At 39.0% G+C, this 20,563-nt stretch overlaps 1 protein-coding gene across 3 annotated transcripts in view; it reads right to left on the bottom strand.

The window, feature by feature from the left end:
- PGGT1B (protein geranylgeranyltransferase type I subunit beta) overlaps window positions 1–20,561 on the bottom strand; it is a 46,986-nt gene extending 26,425 nt beyond the window's left edge. The window contains exons 1-5 of one of the 3 annotated variants that reach the window (XM_079782602.1): window positions 20,312–20,561; window positions 11,367–11,485; window positions 5,011–5,078; window positions 2,541–2,692; window positions 925–1,057 (exon numbers count right to left, since the gene is read on the bottom strand). In XM_079782602.1, coding sequence (XP_079638728.1) covers window positions 925–1,057; window positions 2,541–2,692; window positions 5,011–5,078; window positions 11,367–11,485; window positions 20,312–20,451 — 612 coding nt within the window. In that variant the 5' untranslated portion in view covers window positions 20,452–20,561. Of the gene's footprint in view, window positions 1–924; window positions 1,058–2,540; window positions 2,693–5,010; window positions 5,079–11,362; window positions 11,488–20,311 lie in introns of those variants that run through there. The other 2 variants (XM_079782604.1, XM_079782603.1) reach the window with 2 other exon arrangements.
- Window positions 20,562–20,563: the final 2 nt, after the last annotated feature.

Below are 20,563 nucleotides of genomic sequence, written 5' to 3'. Positions count from 1 at the left end.
ATCTGAGCATCAAAATATTGGGAAGTAATAAACCTGGGAAGCAGCACTTCCATTTATCCAGTTTTATATGAGAGACTAAAAAGTAGAACAAAAAATAATTCTAGCTGAGATTAAGATTTCCTTATAGCTATCGATAAAAAGATTAAATTGTGTTGTGTGAAAGAAAAACATATCTACTTGGTATTCTCCTTAAAACAAACCTTAGATTTAAAAAAATTACTAAGAATCCAAAAACATTGTCAGCCCAGTCAATCTTGTTACACTTGGGTCTTGCAAGTCAAAATGGCTTAAGGAACTCACACCTCACATGCAATACAGGAATCATCTCACCAAGGATGCCATAATTTCCCATTATGCTTGGCCAAGACTCCTCAGTGGTCCCTGCTAGGATGGACTATTACTATTTGCCTTTGAGATTTTACTATTTTTCCTGCTTCTAAGGCAGACCATTCTCTTTCTGAAAAAGACAATGTTTCTTCAGGTACAATCAGATCACATTTTAATTTTAATGGTCAAGGAGAAAATCTGTCCTTGAAGACTATTTCTATATGACTGGTCTGATATATGACATACCCAAAAAGCAATCTATTACCCTTATTTCCAAATTCTTGCTGGAAGAGATGAGGTATGCAATACACTGTAGCCCCAATATACCAACAATAATAACATTTTAAAAAGTCCATTTAGTCCTGGCCAGTATGGCTCAGTTGGTTGAGTGTCGTCCCATGCATCAATAGGTCCCCAGTTTGATTCCCAGTCAGGCATATGGCTGGGTTGTGGGCTCAATCACCAGCAGGAGGTGTGCAGGAGGCAGCTAACTGATGTTTCTCTCTCATCGATGTTTCTCTTTCTCTCTATCTCCCTTCCTCTCTCTCTAAAATTAATAAAAACATTTTAAAAAGTCAATTTAGCCACATAACTCACCATACTTCTCCTAATATAGTTGATGGCTTTTTTCATATCCATGCCAGACCAATTGTTGAGCATATAGCAAATACAGGAAGCACAGTATACAAATCGCATGTCATTTTCACTGCCTTCAGGTACTGCACAAAAACTGGAAATAATAACAATATGATTTACTACTAACACTGTACAATAAATTTTATTTATTTTTTTGCAGAGGGGTTAGAAACACCTACTTCACATCTTTTTTCACAGAAAAATCTATCACAAATAGGATTTAAAAATCTAAAAACAGATTTAAAAACCACATACTACTTGCATTGTTCAATAAAGAATAGGTCTATTAACTTATTGAATAATATAAAACCATCTCTAAATCATTATTCCAAAGTTCTGATTTCTGGGTAGTTTTACATACTATCACAGTTACTCCTCCCAGATGCCACCAGTCAGAGTAAGTTGCTCTCAGCCAGAAACAGCTATGGCACACTATGGTAGAGAATTAATGGGAAAAAAAAAAAAAAGTAGCAGGTAAAACCTGGAAACTATTGGGTAGTAAGAAATTCCCAAACCCAAGTTTTGCCATGCAGAATTTCTTCTAACTACAGTATATATACTAGCATATAAATAATCAGTAATTAGTTTGTTGATCATGGTATTTTAACTTAATTTTTACCTATTTAATTAGTTTTAAAGAGGTAGTCGCCTGTCTCTTATCTATTCCTTTATTTATAAACTAGAGGCCCAGTGCACGGATTTGTGCACCAGTGGGGTCCCTTGCCCTAACCTGTAGGGATAGGGCTGAAACCAGCTCTCCAACATCCCCCGAGGGATCCTGGATTGCGAGAGGGCGGTTCTCAGGTGATGCACCCCGAAATCAGGCTCCCTCTTCTCTGATTCCGGGTGCATCACTTGAGAACCGCAGCTGCCAAGTCACCACAGCTTGGCAGCTCCTGCACTGAGTGTCTGCCCCCTGGTGGTCATTGCACATCATAGCTACCTGTTGGAAGGTCGAACTGTTGCTTAGGCTTTTATATATATAGATAAGGATAAGGTAGCAGTAAACAGACTATGCAAAAGTACTGAGAAATTAGCCACATGTACCTGATGAGATAAATGTTTAGTATTATAGTATTTCCAACTAATGTCAGTTTATGTTACATGTTGACATTAATTTTCCCCTCATCAAGAACAGCATTTTAAAAATACTGACAGGAAAATAGAGATAATAGTAGATGGGACAGAGAAATAACAACATAGCAGGAATTGTTTGCAAAGTCTTTTCTTTAGATAGTATAGCTACTGCTTTATCACTTCCTGGGCTTAAAAAAGTTTCACCGTAAAACTCTAGGAAAATTCTTCTTTAGTTAGATACACCACACGAACCATCAAATATTAATGAACTCATTAACTTCTTTTTTTATCCTTTAAAAATGTCAAGAAAACTACCTCCACTAGAATATTCAATGCTCATCCCTTTCTCCTCCTATCACTATGTCTTAAGGAATAAAAGTTCAGACTAATAATAATTTGTGATAAACTATAAAGTTCTAGTATAGTGTTACATTCATTTTTAGTTTCAAAAGACTTTTCTTAAAAAAAAAAAAAAAAAGGTAAGAAAGAATGACCCATACCTTCCATCTTCCAGCTGAAGAGCTCTCAAGCCTGCCAAGCAAGCTTCTTTATTTACTCGGCTTAGATCGTCTCCAAGAATAACTAAGCATGAAAGACCAGTGTAGGTCATTGCTATGTGGCCACTGTCATAAGGATGAGCTATTCCAGGATTCTGAATTAAAAATGAATATGTTAATTAGTAAAATTAAATAAAAACTTATTTCATTAAACAATTTCAGTAAATAGGTAAAATTAAAATGTTGTCTATACTAATTTGTGTAGACATCTGATTGAGAAAAGCAAACATCAATTTTATATATATTCACAGTTTATGAATCCTTTGTTTTTAGATTCCCTGCTAAAAGCAATGGGCACACATGGTTGGAGACACCTTGGCAAATTCATGACTGTGACATAGGCAAGTTGGTGTATGGCCAAAGGCAGAGGAAAAAAGTTGAAGTAGTGCCTCTTATCACATCGTATCATCTTCTACAAAATCACTGCTATTTTTCCCCAAAATTTTGAAGCAGATGATAGCAAAACTAGCAGCATGCCATTTACCTTCAGATTGCAACTGGATATAAACCTTAGCATACTCAGTGTAGCCAGATACTAGCTTGTAACCGTTATATAAGCAAGAAAATAGTTTCTATTTTGTGAAACCTCTTTTGACAAAATGATGTTTGCTATGCTTCCTACTGTGGAAAAATATTGGTATTTTGTGCACAGATGAAACATCTACAAAGCCTGGGCTGGTTCTGCTTCTTTGAAGAAAAATGTTTCTCACTTTGTTAGGACTCACTGCTTTCTACACCTGCATGTGCTGGTACCAAAGCCTACAGCTATAATGCTGAAGATGTTTTGCCTATTGCCACAAGGGTCAACAAATTCATCACAACTTAGGTCTTTAATTACTGCCCTAGTAAGAGTTTTTCTTTTATTACTAAAAAATGAGAACTAAATATAAAATCCTTCTCTACACATACAAGTTCATGGGCTTCTTAGCGAGCAAGTATCCAGCACTTGAGTGCTTTATTTTCATTTTCTCCAGGGAATCAATAATTAACACACACACACAAAATAGTGAGACAAAATTTTTGTGACAACAGGAATCTCAGTGTATATGTATTGTACATTCTTCCAGTAAGTACGGTGGGCATAGCTTTCCCTTAAAGAATTCAGTTCATGCCCTCATTGGTTTGGCTCAGTGGATAGAGTGTCAGCCTGTGGACTAAAAAGTCCTGGGTTCGATTCTGGTCCAGGGCACATGCCTGGATTGTGGGCTCGATCCCCAGTGTGGGGTGTGCAGGAGGCAGCAGATCAATTATTCTCTCTCATCATTGATGTTTCTCTCTCTCCCTCTCCTATCCTCTCTGAAATCAATAAAATATATTTATTTTTTAAAAATATATTTTATTGATTTTTTACAGAGAGGAAGGGAGAGGAATAGAGAGTTAGAAACATCGATCAGCTGCCTCCTGCACACCCCCTATTGGGGATGTGCCCGCAACCAAGGTACATGCCCTTGACCAGAATTGAACCTGGGACCCTTCAGTCCACAGGCCGACGCTCTATCCACTAAGCCAAACCGGTTAGGGCTCAATAAAATATATTTAAAAAAGAAAAAGAGTTCAGTTCATAATATACATTACTAGAGGCCCAGTGCACGAAATTTGTGCACTTGGTGGGGGGAGGGGGAGGGGGAGGGAGTCCCTCAGCACGGCCTATGCCATCTTGCAGTCTGGGAGCCCTCGGGGGAGGTCTGACTGACGGCTCAGGCCCATTCCTCCTGTGGGAGCGCACTAACCACCAGGGGCAGCTCCTGCATTGAGCATCTGCCCTCTGTTGGTCAGTGCACATTATAGCGACAGGTCATTCCGCCGTTCAGTTGATTTACATATTAGCCTTTTATTATATAGGACTAGAGGCCCAGCCCACAAAATTCGTGTGCAGGTACGGTCCCTAGGCCTGGCCTGTGATTAGGGCCATCTTCCCCAGCTGCCGGCCCCACCCCCCACCACCACCCACCCCCAATTTCCCGTTTGCCATCGGGCAATCGGAGCCTGCTGGCTGGGGGGAGAGACCAAGAGGTTGGCAGTTCCCACCCACTTGCCGGCCCCGCCCCCTGCCACGAGTTGCCCTCTGTTTGTGGGGCGACCGGTGGGGTGGGGGCCTTGGCCTGGCACCACCCATGTCCCCCGCCACCCACCCCCAGCTCCCCATTTGCCATTGGGTGATGGAAGCCTGCCGGCCAGGGGGAGTGACCAAGAGGTGGTCAGTATGCCTCATGGTGACTGGTTGAGCGGTCGTTCTGGTTGTTCCACTGTTAGGGTCAATTTGCATATTACCCTTTTATTATTTAGGATTAGACAGTTTTCAGCCATATTGAAACTGGGAAGCTTAGTTCTTTCTGTATCCTGGCTTAGTATTCTCTCTCACTAAAATCTCCCCACCACTCCTCTCTTTCCTTCTGACCCAAAGAAAACTGACCTTTGATGGATTGAATGGAATACCCAGGTATGAAGAGCCTCGGAAACCACAGCGATTTAGATTTGACCCTAGAAAATAAAAACTTAGGCTTATTTAAAGTATCCCTTACTTTTGTACAGATGCTAAACCAGTTCAATTACATAATCATTCAGAAAGAGACTATTGTAGTACCAAAACTTTGTCACTACCTCCATTTTCATGCTAGCTAATGCTGAATGCTTACTATGTGCCTGGTCTCTCCTAGGTACTTTATGGAAATTTCCAAACCAGTCAGGTCAAAATAATGATTTTTTACCAGGTACCTTTAGCTTACAACCCAACTCGCTATTACAAAATGCTTTTCTACTTTTCCTATTTGACCATTTTCATGTGATCAACATATTCAATCCCTCATTCTACAGAACTGAAAGCAGAAACCCAGAAGTGACATGTTCAATGTAACTGTTGGTTAGTAACACAAAAGGATCTAGAATCCCAATTTCCCATCCAGTGTCTTTACTTTAACTCATTGCTCTTTACAGAGGAGCAAGCTAAAGATATAAACTGATCTAGTCACAGAAAATATATGTGCTTTGTATTTTAGTATTAAACAGATCTCATTCTGAGTTCAATAACCCACTTTTCTTTGAAGTAGATAGAACACTATAAGTTAGCAACTAGTCTCTTTCTACTCATTCAAAATGTTTACTAATACAAATTTTTTTTCTATCTAAAATTTTTCATTTTTCAAGGTATCAATGGAATATAACTGGGAACTTAAGAATATAGTTACATTCATAAAAAGAGAACTCTTGTGCACTGTCATTGGTGGGAATGTAAAGTGGTATTGCCACTATAGAAAACAGTATGGAGGTTCCTAAAAAAATTTAAAAATATAATTACCATATAATCCAGCAATTCCACTTTTGGGTATAAAGCCAAAGAAAATGACATCATTATCTCAACAAGATATATGTACTCCCATGTTCACTGCAGCATTATTCACAATAACTCATCTAAATATCCATCAACAGATGAATGGATAAAGAAAATGCCACGCACAGATGCAGAGGACTATTATTAAGTCATCAAAAAGAAGGAAATCCTGCCTTTTGTAATAATATGGATGGGCCTTGAGGGCACTGTGCTAAGTGAAACAAGTTAGAGAAAGACAAATACTGTTCTCACTTGTATCTATACTAATAAAAAGGTAATATGCTAATTAGACCGGGTTGACTGGCCATCTTCTGGACATCTTACTTCCTTCCGGACAAAGCCATGGTGGTGGGGGCAGAGGCAGAGGCAGTTAGGGGTGATAGGGCCAGCAGGGGAGAGCAGTTAGGGGTGAAATCGGGCTGGCAGGGCGTTAGGTGTGATCAGGCCGGCAGGAGAGGGCAGTTGGGGGCAATCAGGCCAGCAGGGGAGGGCAGTTGGGGGGGGACCAGGCCTGCAGGGGAGGGCAGTTGGGGGCAACCAGGCCAGCAGGGGAGGGCAGTTGGGGGCGACCAGGCCGGCAGGGGAGGGCAGTTGGGGGCGACCAGGCCAGCAGGGGAGGGCAGTGGGGGCGAGGTCAGGCCAGCAGGGGAGGGCAGTTGGGGGCGACCAGGTCAGCAGGGGAGGGCAGTTGGGGGTATTAGGCAGGCAGGTGAGTGGTTAGGAGCCAGTGGTCCTGGATTGTGAGAGGGATGTCCGACTGCCGGTTTAGGCCCGATCCCTGGGATCGGGCCTAAACCGGCAGTCGGACATCCCCCAAGGGGTCCCGGATTGGAGAGGGTACAGGCTGGGCAGAGGGACACCCCCCACCCCCCCGTGCATGAATTTCGTGCACCAGGTCTCTAGTGTGAAATATAAAAAAGCTGAAATAGTAGAAATAATAGATAGTGGTTTTCAGGGACTGTGTGTGTGTGTGCGCACGGGGGCTGTGAGGTGAGTTAGGGAGAAGTAGGGAGATGTTGGCCAAAGCATACAAACTTATAAGACAAGTTCTAGGGACCTAATATACAGCTTGATGACTATAGTTAACAATACTGTACTGTATGTTTGAAAGTTAAGAGAGAAGGTCTGAAGTGTTATTGCCACACAGACACAAAAAAAGGTAATTATGTGAGGGGATAGAGGTATTAACTAACCTTACGTGGTGATCATTTTGTAACATATACATGCATAAAAATCAGCAGTTGTACCCATATCTCAATAAAACTGGAATAAAGTAAATTTTAAAAATACAAAATTAAAAAATGGTCACACCCACAATAGGAAAATAATTATAGTTTTGATAGCTATTAGAAAATCAGCATGATACATATATCAGGTAGGAGTGTAGTATCAACAGGGTGGACATGTATAGCTAATAAAAAATCAAGTTGATTTAAAAATAGGCTCTGATCTGAGGAAACTAGCTTCATATCTCTTATGACTGGTACATGACTAATTCATAATAACTGGTTTTTACTCTTCTATTCTTTAAATCAGGTACTATTCTCTATTCAGCTTTATATCCCCTAAAATACATAGAATAGTACCTTATACATTAATTCTTTGAACAATTTAGGAAACCTTACCCACAAATTTAAAACTCTCCACCAAGCATCTTCTCCCATTAACAAAAAAATAAAAAAATATTATCTAATGGTGACAATAATTTTGATGAACATGATTCTCTTATCCTTGCTGAAGACTTTTAAATTGGTAAGCACTTAAGACTTGCCATTACAAAAACAACAACAACAAAAAAAAAACAAAGAAAGACTTGCCATTATATAAGGACCCATAAAAATGCTCATACCTCCTTCAATCCAGTAATGATACATCATGTGCACAGAAACACTTGCTGCAGTATTATAATGGTGAAAATTTAGAATAAATAAATACTCTCAAAAGTTTTACATTTTACTGGTTTTTAACTTTTTGTTTTTTAAAGACTCCAAATGTAGTGTCTTTACAATGCTTGACATATTGTTGGCATTTATTATGAGTTTAATAGTAAAACTTTAAGTTTTTCTCTGAGATATGACCCAATCATCAGGCAGGAGCTAGTTTTGTAGCATAATTGTCTTTCAGGTGCAGGCACACAAATAAAGGGATTGTTTTCCTTACAGTCGATAGCTAGACACTTATATTCTCTATTAATACATCTATAATAACACATCTCTCTACATGCTCACACATAAGCTCACATATACACAGTACATCCATGTACATATTCCCATTCTTGCTGCTGCTTCTTTCCATCTACCCAATTTCACTTTCTGAAGTAATCTGGATTTTTATGATATATTGCTATCTAAACTGCTTCCATGTAACAAAATAAACTAATTTGACTTTATGGCTCTACCATGGTGTAGGATCACCAAATCAGTGGTTCTCCATTCTTACTGTGCATCACACAGGGATTGTTGGACAGGTCAAAGATAACAGACTATATATACTCAAAGGAATACTATGCTCCTATTAAAGTAATAATTAGGGGGAACTATGTAGCAACATGGAGAAATGTATACTGCCAAGAGAAAATATAAAAATATGTGCATTATGCTTATAATTAAACAAATGGTACTTATCATCAAAGCCCAGAAGAGAATAAACAAAATATACACTGGATGATGGCAAGTTAGGATACTAGGTCCTTTTTTGTTACTAAGCAAATGTTAAGTATAAACTTCCCATTTATTCCAAATTTACAACTGGATGCATAGGGCATAGTTTAAAAATTTTTGGAGATTATTAAATGGCACCACCTAGTGTTCCTATTCAGTAGTAGCAAAGCAAAATGAAAGAGGTCTAGCTGCCTAACAGACTCAATTGTATAGTTTCAAAAAAATAGATGCTTCTTAGGTCCTAACCCAAGCCCACATCAAGGCTCTGAGAATTGGGCCTGGACAATCATATAAAAAAAGAAAAAACAATCCCATGACACTATTAATGGTGGTCATGCCACTTAAATATAATTCAAAAGTGATTTGGTCATTTTCCTAACTTTCTAATCCCTATTTTAAAAGTTAGGTTTTTGCACTAAGCAAACAGAATTCAAGTGAAGAATATGGCAATTTTTATGTGAAATTTGACATTTATATTTTATGACTATGGAAATAATTCTTCATAGGTCTCTAGAAACATGAGGTTTCCTAGTAAAAGGACACACCTTATACCAGTGGTTCTCAACCTTTCTAAATGCTGCGACCCTTTAATACAGTTCCTCATGTTGTGGTGACCCCCAACCATAAAATTATTTTTGTTGCTACTTCATAACTATAATTTTGCTACTCTTAATGAATCATAATGTAAATATTTGTGTTTTCCGATGGTCTTAGGCTCTATAGCAGCGGTTCTCAACCTGTGGGTCGCTAGCAGGGTTGCCTAAGACCATCGGAAAACACAGATATTTACATTATGATTCATAACAGTAGCAAAATTACAGTTATGAAATAGCAACGAAAATAATTTTATGGTTGGGGGTCACCACAACATGAGGAACTGTATTAAAGGGTCGCAGCATTAGAAGGCTGAGAACCACTGCCTTATACAATCTCTTTCAGGATGTCAAGAGAGACACAGACAAGGCAAATGTAATATTCAGTAGCTTAGCTTAAAAATGTTTTTGTAAATACCTATTTTCTAAATTTCACAGATTAGTTTTAGAATTGGACCTAGACCAATTAAAGAAAAGGCAGGTGAAAGACTTTCTTTCATAGAAATTAGAGATTTAACAGTGTTTCATCCAACAAAATAGTAAATTGAGAATTTAGAATTACAGTTGGACTGTGAAAAGATTTGTGGTGTGGCCCATCAGACATTATGACTAGGGACAGTTTGGACCATAAACCAACCTCTGTGGGATCTTGGCAACAAACTCTTGATCACAGTGCTTCCAAAAAGGTGCTCTACAATTTTTTAAACTTGCAACATGCTCGAGTTAGTCACAGAAAATTATATTTACATTTTAAGCATATTATTTTAAAAAGGCAACAATCTGCCCTGGCCAGTTTGGCTCAGTAGATAGAGCATCGGCCCTCGGACTGAAGGGTCCTTGGTTGGATTCCAGTCTAGGGCACATACCTCAGTTGCAGGCTCAATTACGTGCGGGAGGCAACCAATTGATGTGTCTTTCTCACATCGATGTTTCTCTCTCTTTGCCTCTACCCCGCCCTTCCACTCTCTTTAAAAATCAATGGGAAAATATCCTCGGGTGAGGATTAAAATATATATATTTTTAAATAAAAGACAACAATCTGACTGAAAAATCTACTAAAAATAAAATCATTAAGCAATTTACCTTTTAATATTAAACCACCTTATCTACATTCCCAAACACTTAATCGTAATATTTTATGAGATCTATTAATGGACATATACCAGTAATGAAAATAACAAAGGACTAGAAAACAGAAAACTGTATTCTAATTTTGCCTCTAGCCTTAACTGCTTGGGTATAGAGCCATTATATACATTGTGGACAAATGACTAATCTCTCTGGAGCTTAATATCCTCATTTGTAAAACAATGGACTATAATATCCCTTGCTTTATACTAGCTTAAAATTCTCTAGTTGTGCCCCTGATCAGAAAAAGGAGCACACAATTCCCAGCCTGGTCCCTTGTGTTTCCTAAATACTTGCACAGGTTGATAAGAAGGGTCCCAAGCCTCCAATGGTCTGACCACACACAAATTACTAGGATACCACTACAACTCTGGAGTTAAGTGGAAGGTCAGGGTTAATTTTGATTAATTATTCACAATGTACTTGAGTGCCATACATGGCAGTATATTTATTTATATATATACTTCAAAGCAGCATTGGGACTCAGAGTCAGAAGCCTGGGATTTCATGCTGGCTCTACTACTTAACATGTATGTGGCATCTGGGCAGGTCTCTTAACCATTTGTACACCATAAGCATCTATAGACGCAAGCAGCGGACCTTTTTTAATTAAATTCAAAATATCGTGGCAGTTAACTGGTTAATCACTCTGCCTCTCATTTTCCTCTTATGGGATAGGCAGATCAAATTTAATAAAGTATTTGACAATGCTTTAGAAAATTATAAAATATTAAATAATGTACAGCATTATTTCTGCCAATATCAAATACAAATAATCAACAAACAGTCATCAATGTAGAAGTGCACAACACAGGATGGTGCCACAATTGTGAATCTTTTAATCCCAGACAACTCTAAATTATTCTCCCAAAAGAGTAAATATTAGACTTGTTAAGTGTTATACTTGAACAAAATGGAGTGTTACATTACAATAAAAACATAGATGAATAAAATATATTAATAGTTTATGAATAAATATGACGATATGCTAATCCAACAACACATGTAATGCCAGGTACAACTAGTCACACTAAAAACAAAATGCTAAAAACTCACTCACTGTCTTCTGTGGGAAGAACCTGCAGGGAGTAAATCCACTCTATTATATCATCTTTGTTCACCACATCTAAGGAATCCAACATATCCAGCCCAGAGAGCGCAAAAAATGCAATTGTCAACCTAAAAGAAAAAAAATGTAAGATTCCATCTTTACTAGGGAACCACTGAAGTCTTTCTGAATCAAAAACATAATAAATTCATTCTAATTTTCCAATAATTTAAACAAATCTCCCGTCTTGCTAAAGTAAAAATAAACCCAATATATTCTCATAATTTAGTAATATCAATCAAACCTTTGCTTCAATTTTTAAAAAAGGGATATTTTGGGGTTAAAAACTAATCCCACTCATCTGAATTTATTGAAGCCAGTATATTAGTAACCTGAAGGCTAAAAGTAGACTTAAAAAAGAATTTCCCACACTTGTTCAGTACAAATAAAGTCAAAAGCCTGGAAAAAGATATAAAAATCTCAATTTTCACTAATTTGCCAAAAGTAATTATGCTTATCGCTGCTGCTTAAATCTTAAAAAATGTTAGAATAAATCAATTTTTATTCAAATTTGTTTACAAATAATGTGACCTCTTAGAAAAAACTTGTAATGAATTTTGGAAAGAACACTTTAAAAAATACAAATGCATTTCAAATTCATTCTCCCAAAGAGATCATTCTTTGATGGAATGAAAAACTATAAAACAGCACTCATTCCAAGATTGTGTACTAAATCAGAAACCTAAACCTTATGCTTTCATATAAAAACACTATCTTAGTGATTGCTTTTCACATAAAGAGCTTCTTATATATAACTAGAGGCCCAGTGCACGGAATTCGTGCACGGAGGGGGGTTGTCCCTCAGCCCAGCCTGTACCCTCTCCAATCTGGGACATCCCTCTCACAATCCAGGACTGCTGGCTCCCAACTGCTTGCCTGCCTGCCTTCCTGATTGCCCCTAACCGCTTCTGCCTGCCAGCCTGATCACCCCCTAACCACTCTGCTGCCAGCCTGTTTGCCCCCAACTTCCCTCCTCTGCCGGCCTGGTCACCCTTAACTGCCCTCCCGTGCAGGGTTGATCACCTCCAACTGCCCTCCCTTGCAGGCCTGGTCCCTCTCAACTGCCCTCCTTTGCAGGCCGGGTGCCTCCCAACTGCCCTCTCCTGCTGGCCATCTTGTGGTGGCCATCTTGTGTCCACATGGGGGCAGGATCTTTGACCACATGGGGGCAGCTATATTGTGTGTTGCAGTGATGATCAATCTGCATATTACTCTTTTATTAGATAGGATAGAGGCCTGGTACGGGGTGGGGGCCAGCTGGTTTGCCCTGAAGGGTGTCTCTGATCAGGGTGGGGTTCCCTTGGGGCATGGGGCGGCCTGAGCGAGGGGCCTGTGGTGGTTTGCAGGCCAGCCACGGCCCCTGGCAACCCAAGCAGAGGCCCTGGTATCTGGAATTTATTTTCCTTCTACAATTGAAACTTTGTAGCCTGGAGCGGAGCCAAGCCTGGGGCTCCCTCTGCGGCCGGCAGCCATTTCTGTTGGGGTTATAATTGAAACTTTGTAGCCTTAAGCAGAGGCCTGGGCCTGGCCAGGGTGTGCAGAAAGCTTTGCTTCCCCTGTTGCCGGGGGCAACCCTGGCCTGCTCTCTCAAGCTCCATTCTGCCGCCATTTCTGTTTGAATTTGTTTACCTTCTATAATTGAAACTTTGTAGCTTGAGTGGAGGCTTAGGCCTGGCAAGGGCAGGAGGAAAGCTTGGCTTCCTCTGTTACCTAGGAAACCTTGCTCTCTGTGGCTGTAGCCATCTTGGTTGGGTTAATTTGCATACTCGCTCTGATTGGATGGTAGGTGTGGCTTGTGGGTGTGTCAGATGTATGGTCAATTTGCATATTTGTCTATTATTAGGTAGGATTCCTTTCATGTTGAGATGCATTCTACAATGCTGTTTGATTGAGTATGGCCATTCCCATATTTTAGTAATGTCTATGACTAATATGGATAAATTAATACTTCAAATTATCTGGTCTAAAATCTTATAACAGAGCCACTTGAGTCATTCTGTAACCTTGTTAACAGAGATTCTAAAAGAGAATTAAGCCTTAATGCCTAAGGTACCTATTGTATATAGACTTCTTCCCTGTCTCTAGAATGGTATTATCTAGAATGGTATTACCAACTTGAGGAGAAATGAGAAAATAATCACTTTTTTTTTTTTAGATTGTAATGTTCTCTCTGATTCCTGGTTGAAAAAAGCTGGCATCTATTAGCTAATGGAGGGATAAACCAAAGATGAACTTAATCCCAATCGAAGCTTAAAGGCAAAAACTAACACTAAAAAGATATTGGTACACTTAAGAACAATAAATTTTGGGAGACTTACATTATTGAGATTACTGCATATTAGACACTGAGCTAGAAATTTCTCATACACTATCTGAATTTAATTCTAACAACCCACTGCAGATCCACCTTAATTAGGGAGGTGATTTATCTGGTTAAGATCAGGATTAAATAGAGGGTAATGGAACACCTTCATATCAGAAGCTGTAATTTAGAGCTCAGATTTCATAGTCAAATGAGTTAGGTTCAAATTCTAGGTTGGCCAATTTAGAGCCATATATAACCTGGGCAGGTTACCTAACCTTTTCTAAATCTTTCTAAGTCCTTATCTGTAAATTATTGTTACACCTCACATAGTTACTGTGCTTACCTACCCATAAGCAAGCACTCAATAAATGGAAGATACTATTATTGGTATTTCCTCTGTTTCGAAGGGATAGGAGTATCAATGACTACAATCACAGTCTCCTGTTACAGGTCTTTTCTCCAGATTTGGGTTGGCAACCTTTCTCCCCCAGGGAACAGCTCTTCTCTAAAACAAAATGGTACTATAGACTTGAGGAAAACTTCTACCTATCAGTAGCCAAGTTTGAAAATCACTGCTCTTGGTAATAAGTATATTTCACGAGATAAGGTCTGCCTTATTCCTGGTATGAACTCAAATATCTATTGAATTAACTAACAAATAAAAGACCTGCAATACTACATCTAACTCTCCTGGAGAGCTCTCACAGGGTTTTCAGTTTTACTACAATCCAGAAAGTGAATGATCACAATCAGATAAAATTAAACATCTAATAATTTAGCTTATTAAAGCATTATTATAGAAAAAAGCAAAAGGAAGACAGAAATAAAAATGGAGAACAACACGAGATTGTTGATAACAACCTGTTGAGGCTGAATAAAATAAACATCTTCCAATTAGTAAAAAAATACATACTAAGAAAACATATCGAAAGAGCGATTAAAATATGCTGGTATTCTTTACTCAGTTAAGAACTTGAGAAATAATACAGTCCATCTCTTAAAATTTCTAGCACAAGATAATGAATTTCAAAGAATTAAAGTAATTTGCTTAAGATTTCCATGCTATATAACCAATTAAAACTATTCAGGAATTCTGCGTGGCAGTGTGGTGTTCTCCACAGGGGTGTTTCTCAAATCTGGCTGTACATTACCATCAGTTTAAAAACAAGCAACTAAAACACCACAAACAAACCTAGAGAGGCCTGGGCCCTACTCTATGACAGTAAAATCAGAAATTCTGGGAGAAAATTGGGAACCTGGTATTTAAAACAAAACAAAACAAAAAACCTTCCCAGGTGAGTCTAATGTGCAGCCAGGCTTTCCCATAGCTGAGGTTCTCCACTGGCAGCAATATTAACCCTCAGGGAACATTCTGAAGATTTTTGGTTCTCACAAATAGGGGAAGATGCTACCGGCATCCAGTCGGTAAAGGCCAAGGATTCTGCTAAATGTCCTATGGTTTACAGGTCAACCTCATTAAATAAATATCTGATGTTTCATAAATACTTAGAGTTTCATTAAAGATATATTAGTAACTCATCTTTTTTTCTGATAAATATTCTTACCTTTGAATATATCACCAATAGCTTATCCATTTTTATGAATATTTGGTTATTTCTAATAAAGTTGGTGTCAACATTCCTGTATAATTCTTTATATAGATATGTTTTATTTACCTTTGTCAAAAAGTGAGTGCATAATCTGAGTTGTTGAGTACTTGAATGTTTAAATTTACAAAGATTAGCACATTGTGGTCTAAAGTGAATATACCATCACGGATGTTGTGGTTCAGTTGTTTGGGTGCGATCCCATGTACAGAAGGGTTGCCAGGTGAATTGCTTGGCGTGTCCCTGGGTGGTGGGCTAGCTTCCCAGAATGGGGTGTGCAGGAAATGGCTGGTCTATGTTGCACTCTTGCATTGTGTTTCTCTCCCTCACCCTTCTCCTCTCTCCAAAAATTAATAAAATTGCCTGTCTGGCATGCCTCAGTCATTGAGCTTTGACCTATGAACCAGGTGGTCATGAGTCGATTCCAGGTCAGGGTACATTCCGGAGTTGCCGGCTCAAACCCCACTGTGGGGTGTGCAAGAGGCAGCCAGTCAATGACTCTCTCTCATCATTGTTGCTTCTATCTCTGCCTTCCTTTCTGAAGTCAATAAATATATATTTTAAAAATCAATAAACTATTTCTTACAATTAAAAAAAAAAAAGAAATATCTGGTGGAGCCCTGGCTGGTGTGGCTCAGTTGGTAGGAGTGTCATCCAGTACACTGAAAGGTCTTGGGCCTCGGGTTCCATTCCTGGTCAGAGCACAAACCTAGATTGCAGGTTTGGTCCCTAGTCCTCAGTCAGGCAGGCACCTTTAGGAATATTTCTCTTTCACACCCACGTCTGTCTGTTGGTCTGTCTGTCTCCCCTCCCCTCTCCTTCCCTTTCCCCTCTCTTTAAAAATCAATGAGCATGTCCTCACATGAGGATTAAAAACAAACAAACAAACAAATAAATAAGTATTTGGTCAAAAATGTCAACAGTGCTGACGTTGAGAAACCCTGTTTAAAGTCAGACTGTTATCTGTTTATAAGTGTTACCCGAATGATGTTTTTCATTTTACTTGTTCCTGGATATGAAGACAAATACCAGAAATCAGTCATCTGGTGGTACCCTATTTTAAAATCTTGCATACTTAATTATTAAAGGCTTCTAAATGTCCAGCATTTTCAATTCATAGCAGTTGAGACTATGGTTTATAGAATTAACAGCTACAGAGCAAAGCTTATGTTTGTAAAATGAAGTGCTCAGCAGTGGCTGGCAGACAGGACCAAGAAGTCATCTGGGACTTCCCCTAAGATAGATTAGGAAAGTATTCCTTTTCTGACCATGCCAGGGTTCTCAAGTAGTCCTAAAACTCTGAGAGGAAGAAAATTAAACAGGCCACGGGAAATAGAAAGGAATTTTAGGGCTGTGGGCCTCTGGGAGAAATAATGTAGGATTTTATGTTGACCAGATGACTGCTACTTGGAGTATAGATTGCTGTGCAACTTGCCTTGTTGCAGGTATACAGAGAGGTAATCTTGTCATGTGAGTACCTAAAATCAGGCCAATGAGGTTATTTTTATTTTATTATTTCTTTGGAGGATTTTTCTCTATTCTTTCTTTCCCCTAAAATTGAACTCTGAGTATGTAGTCTGAAAAACCAGTCAGCCAAGTCTTTCTGCCTCTTCTACACTGAACAATACATATAAAAGGTATATCTTACATGAATGAAAAAGTAACATTTTTTGTCCCTACATCAAATCGCTTCACCAGTGGAGCATAAACGACGTCTCCAAAAGATCTCAATTTTCAGGCTTAAGAACAAAGCTCACAATCCAAGATTTAATAGCCATTTGAGTTGACTAGTAACTACTTTTCAGAAGCTAATATAAAAGAAAAACCTCAGGTGAAACAACAAACAATGTACATTTGAATTTTCATAGAGCAATTGTTATTGGAAAAGTAAAAATTATTTAGTCTTATTTGTTAGACTAAAGGAAACAGGGAAATGAAACAATTCTGCCAAAAGGGTGGGTCAGAAAATAAGAATCTAAATGTCTAGGTCCAATATTAGCCTTCTTTAGAGTCAACTATTTCATATCTATCAGTAAAAAGGAATGAACACAGGAACACCTGAATCATTGGTTTACTACCATATCCCCATACCCAGGCACACTCAGGCACTCAATAAATGTCTGTGGAATTGAACTGCAGTACTGGATAAGAATAACGTCTTTGTCAACACACAGTTTTATCTTAAAACTCTAGTATCAGTAGAAATTTTGTGACCAATTACCTTTGCTTAAAAGGTTGGAGCTTCTTCACAAGTATCTTTTTAAAAATATATATATTTTATTGATATTTTTACAGAGAGGAAGGGAAAGGGATAGAGTTAGAAACATTGATCAGCTGCCTCCTGCACACCCACCACTGGGGATGTGCCCGCAACTAAGGTACATGCCCTTGACTGGAATCGAACCTGGGACCCTTCAGTCCACAGGCCGACGCTCTATCCACTGAGCCAAACCGGTCAGGGCTTCACAAGTATCTTAAAGTCAATATGAATCATATACACCACAAAAGGACTTAATACTAAACTAAGAAAAGACTGTAAATCAGGAAACAGAAAAACTGAAAACTTAAAAAAAAATCACTACAAAAACTGATATGTACAGATTATGTTTTAAAAAATATATATTTTTATTGAATTTTAAAGAGAGAGAAAGTGAGGGGGAGAGAGAAACACTGGCTGCCTCAAACCAGCAATGTTTCAGTGTACCAGACACCCAATCAACTGAGCCACACCTGCCAGGGTTGTACAGATTATCTTAAATGTATTATTAATTGAGCCATAAGAAACCAAAAATGATTTTTAAACATTCTACTCAAGTGACAAACACAAGGCATAAAATATATATAATTAATATCTCTTAACTAATGTAATGTACCATGATATTATATATCTATTATCTAATATGTAATGCCTGGTGTAGATCCTAAGATTATACTAATGTTATTAAATCAAGTATTAAATTGGCTGTTTAACCAAACATTTTTTATTGTTTTACTTATATTGTGACCAGGATTACACAATTTACTGTCAATATGCATTAGTCTATGTGGTTTTGTCCATGGTGAAATTTTAAAGGGTAAACCAATCAAACACACCTTCATTTTGAAAACACAACCACAGACCTATAATAATAGCTACAAAGTTCAACAGTCAAAATAGGATGGAAGATTTTTTTTATCAATTGCTATGAATTCACATAAAATTAATCCCAATAAGATATAAATGTGTTTATCAAAATATTTCTTAACATCCTATACCATACAATTTTGGAACTCTTTTTAAAAAATTAAATTTATTGAGGTAACATTGGTTAATGATATTATATAAATGAAAATCTTAAGTCTAGGCATGGGCTCTACTAGTCAATCAATACTGATGGATAGAGAAAGGAATATAAATAATGCTTTACTCTTTTTGAACAAGAATCCGTTCATCTTTCAGGGCTCAGCTCACATTATTCAATAAATATTTACTTAATGCTTCTCGTGTGCCCAAAACTGCTCAATGTCCCAGTACAATGCTGTCCAATAAGATTTTCTGAGATGACAGAAGTATTGAAATAGGAGCAAAAGCCATTGCCAATGTGGTGACTGAGCATTTGAACTATAGTGGCTACTGTAAACAGAACTGAATTTTAAATTTAATTTAATTTTAATTAATTCAAATTTAAATAGTCAAATGTGGCTAATGGCCACCATATTGGACAGGGCAACCCTAGTGTTAAAGAAATAAACAAGATAGACAAAGACCCTGCCTTCATGAAGTTTACAATCCAGTATGAAAAAATATATTAAGCTAATAAGCCAATAAATATATCATTTTGGGTGGTGATTGGAAGTGGTGTCTTTTGGAAAGGGTGACTAGAGAAGGCATCTCTAAAGAAATCTGGATTAGGTACCTGCCCTCCCAATGAGCTCCCATGAATCCTACCTACACTAACAGCCTAGAACTCTACTCAAACTGCTTGCTTATCTTGGTCAGCTGTATTCCAGCAACTAACGTAAATGTTTCCTGACCAGTATGCAGAAGTAATCTATAAAACTTCCAAAACTGACCCAGTCAGACAGTGTACATGAAAGACCCAGAGTTCAGAAAATGTGGAGAGAGATCAGAGCAAAAACAATCTGCTCTTCCCATCCGGTCTCATGCAGCTTTGGGGCCTCCCTTCAAAACAGCAATGCAGAGCACAGACTGCCTCCTCCTCCCGTTCTTCTCCTCCCCAGACTTTTTCTGTGAATGACTAATTCATAGCTTCTCAGCCTCTGCCAGATCACACTTACTGCAAATATACTTTTCCAGGCTGCTTCAAGCAACACTGCACCTCCTTCGCCAATCTTCTCCTATCATTAGATTTACAGTTCCTGGAAAGTTAATTTCTATTCAAACCTGAGAGGATCTCTGCTGCTCCTACACATCAAACACAAGACAGTCATTCAGTTACGAGTTAGAGTCCAATACATGGTAAACGATGGAAACAGACTTTTCGTGGTGAACACCCAACAGCGTATACAGATATCGAATTATGTTAAACACCTGAAATGTGTATAATGTTATTAACCAATGCTACCTCGGCTTAAAAAAAAAAAAAAAGAGCCAATGAATTAGGAAAGGGAAACACAGGAGAGGCCGTTTATCTAAAAGATAATGACAAACGCTTTGTCTTTTTCCTTTTATACTCGAAAAGTAATGAGGCCGGGAGGACGGAGTAAAAAAGCTCCGAGTTGACAGGGTAAATGGTCGGCAAGTGAAAAAGGCGGAAACTGGAGATTGCCAAAGCCCTAGACGTACAGCTCCCCCAAACCCTCTCGCCGAAGCTCGGAGGAAAGAGAGTGATCACAGGCCCAGCGGAGAGGGGAGGCGCCGGACAGGGCCAGGTGGGCGGCGGCGCAGCCCGCCTCCGGCGCCTAGTTAGCCGGCAGGCTCCGCGGCGCGGTTCCGCCGGGGCCCGGACGCCGGGCCGGCCCTGTGGACGGTGGCCACCAGTTACCTGCTGGTCTCCAGCGAAGAGTAGCGCTCCGGCAAAACCTGGAGGCAGCGCTGGAAGAACCGCACGTGCCGGTCCCGCAGGAAATCCAGCCGCTCTCCTTCGCAGTCCCCCGCCAGCTGCCCGTCCTCCGTGGCCGCCATGCTGCTGCGGAAGCGACGCCTGCCGTGACCCGGAAGCAATTGGCGAGCGGCGCGAAGGAATCCCGAGGAGCTTGACAGGCTGGATTTACTGACGACACCGTCACTGGGAAAC

Source organism: Cnephaeus nilssonii (assembly GCF_951640355.1).
Source record: "Cnephaeus nilssonii genome assembly, chromosome: 2".
NCBI lineage: Eukaryota > Metazoa > Chordata > Mammalia > Chiroptera > Vespertilionidae > Cnephaeus > Cnephaeus nilssonii.
Note: the sequence above shows the minus strand (reverse complement) of the source record. Positions and strands in the feature narration are given on the sequence as shown.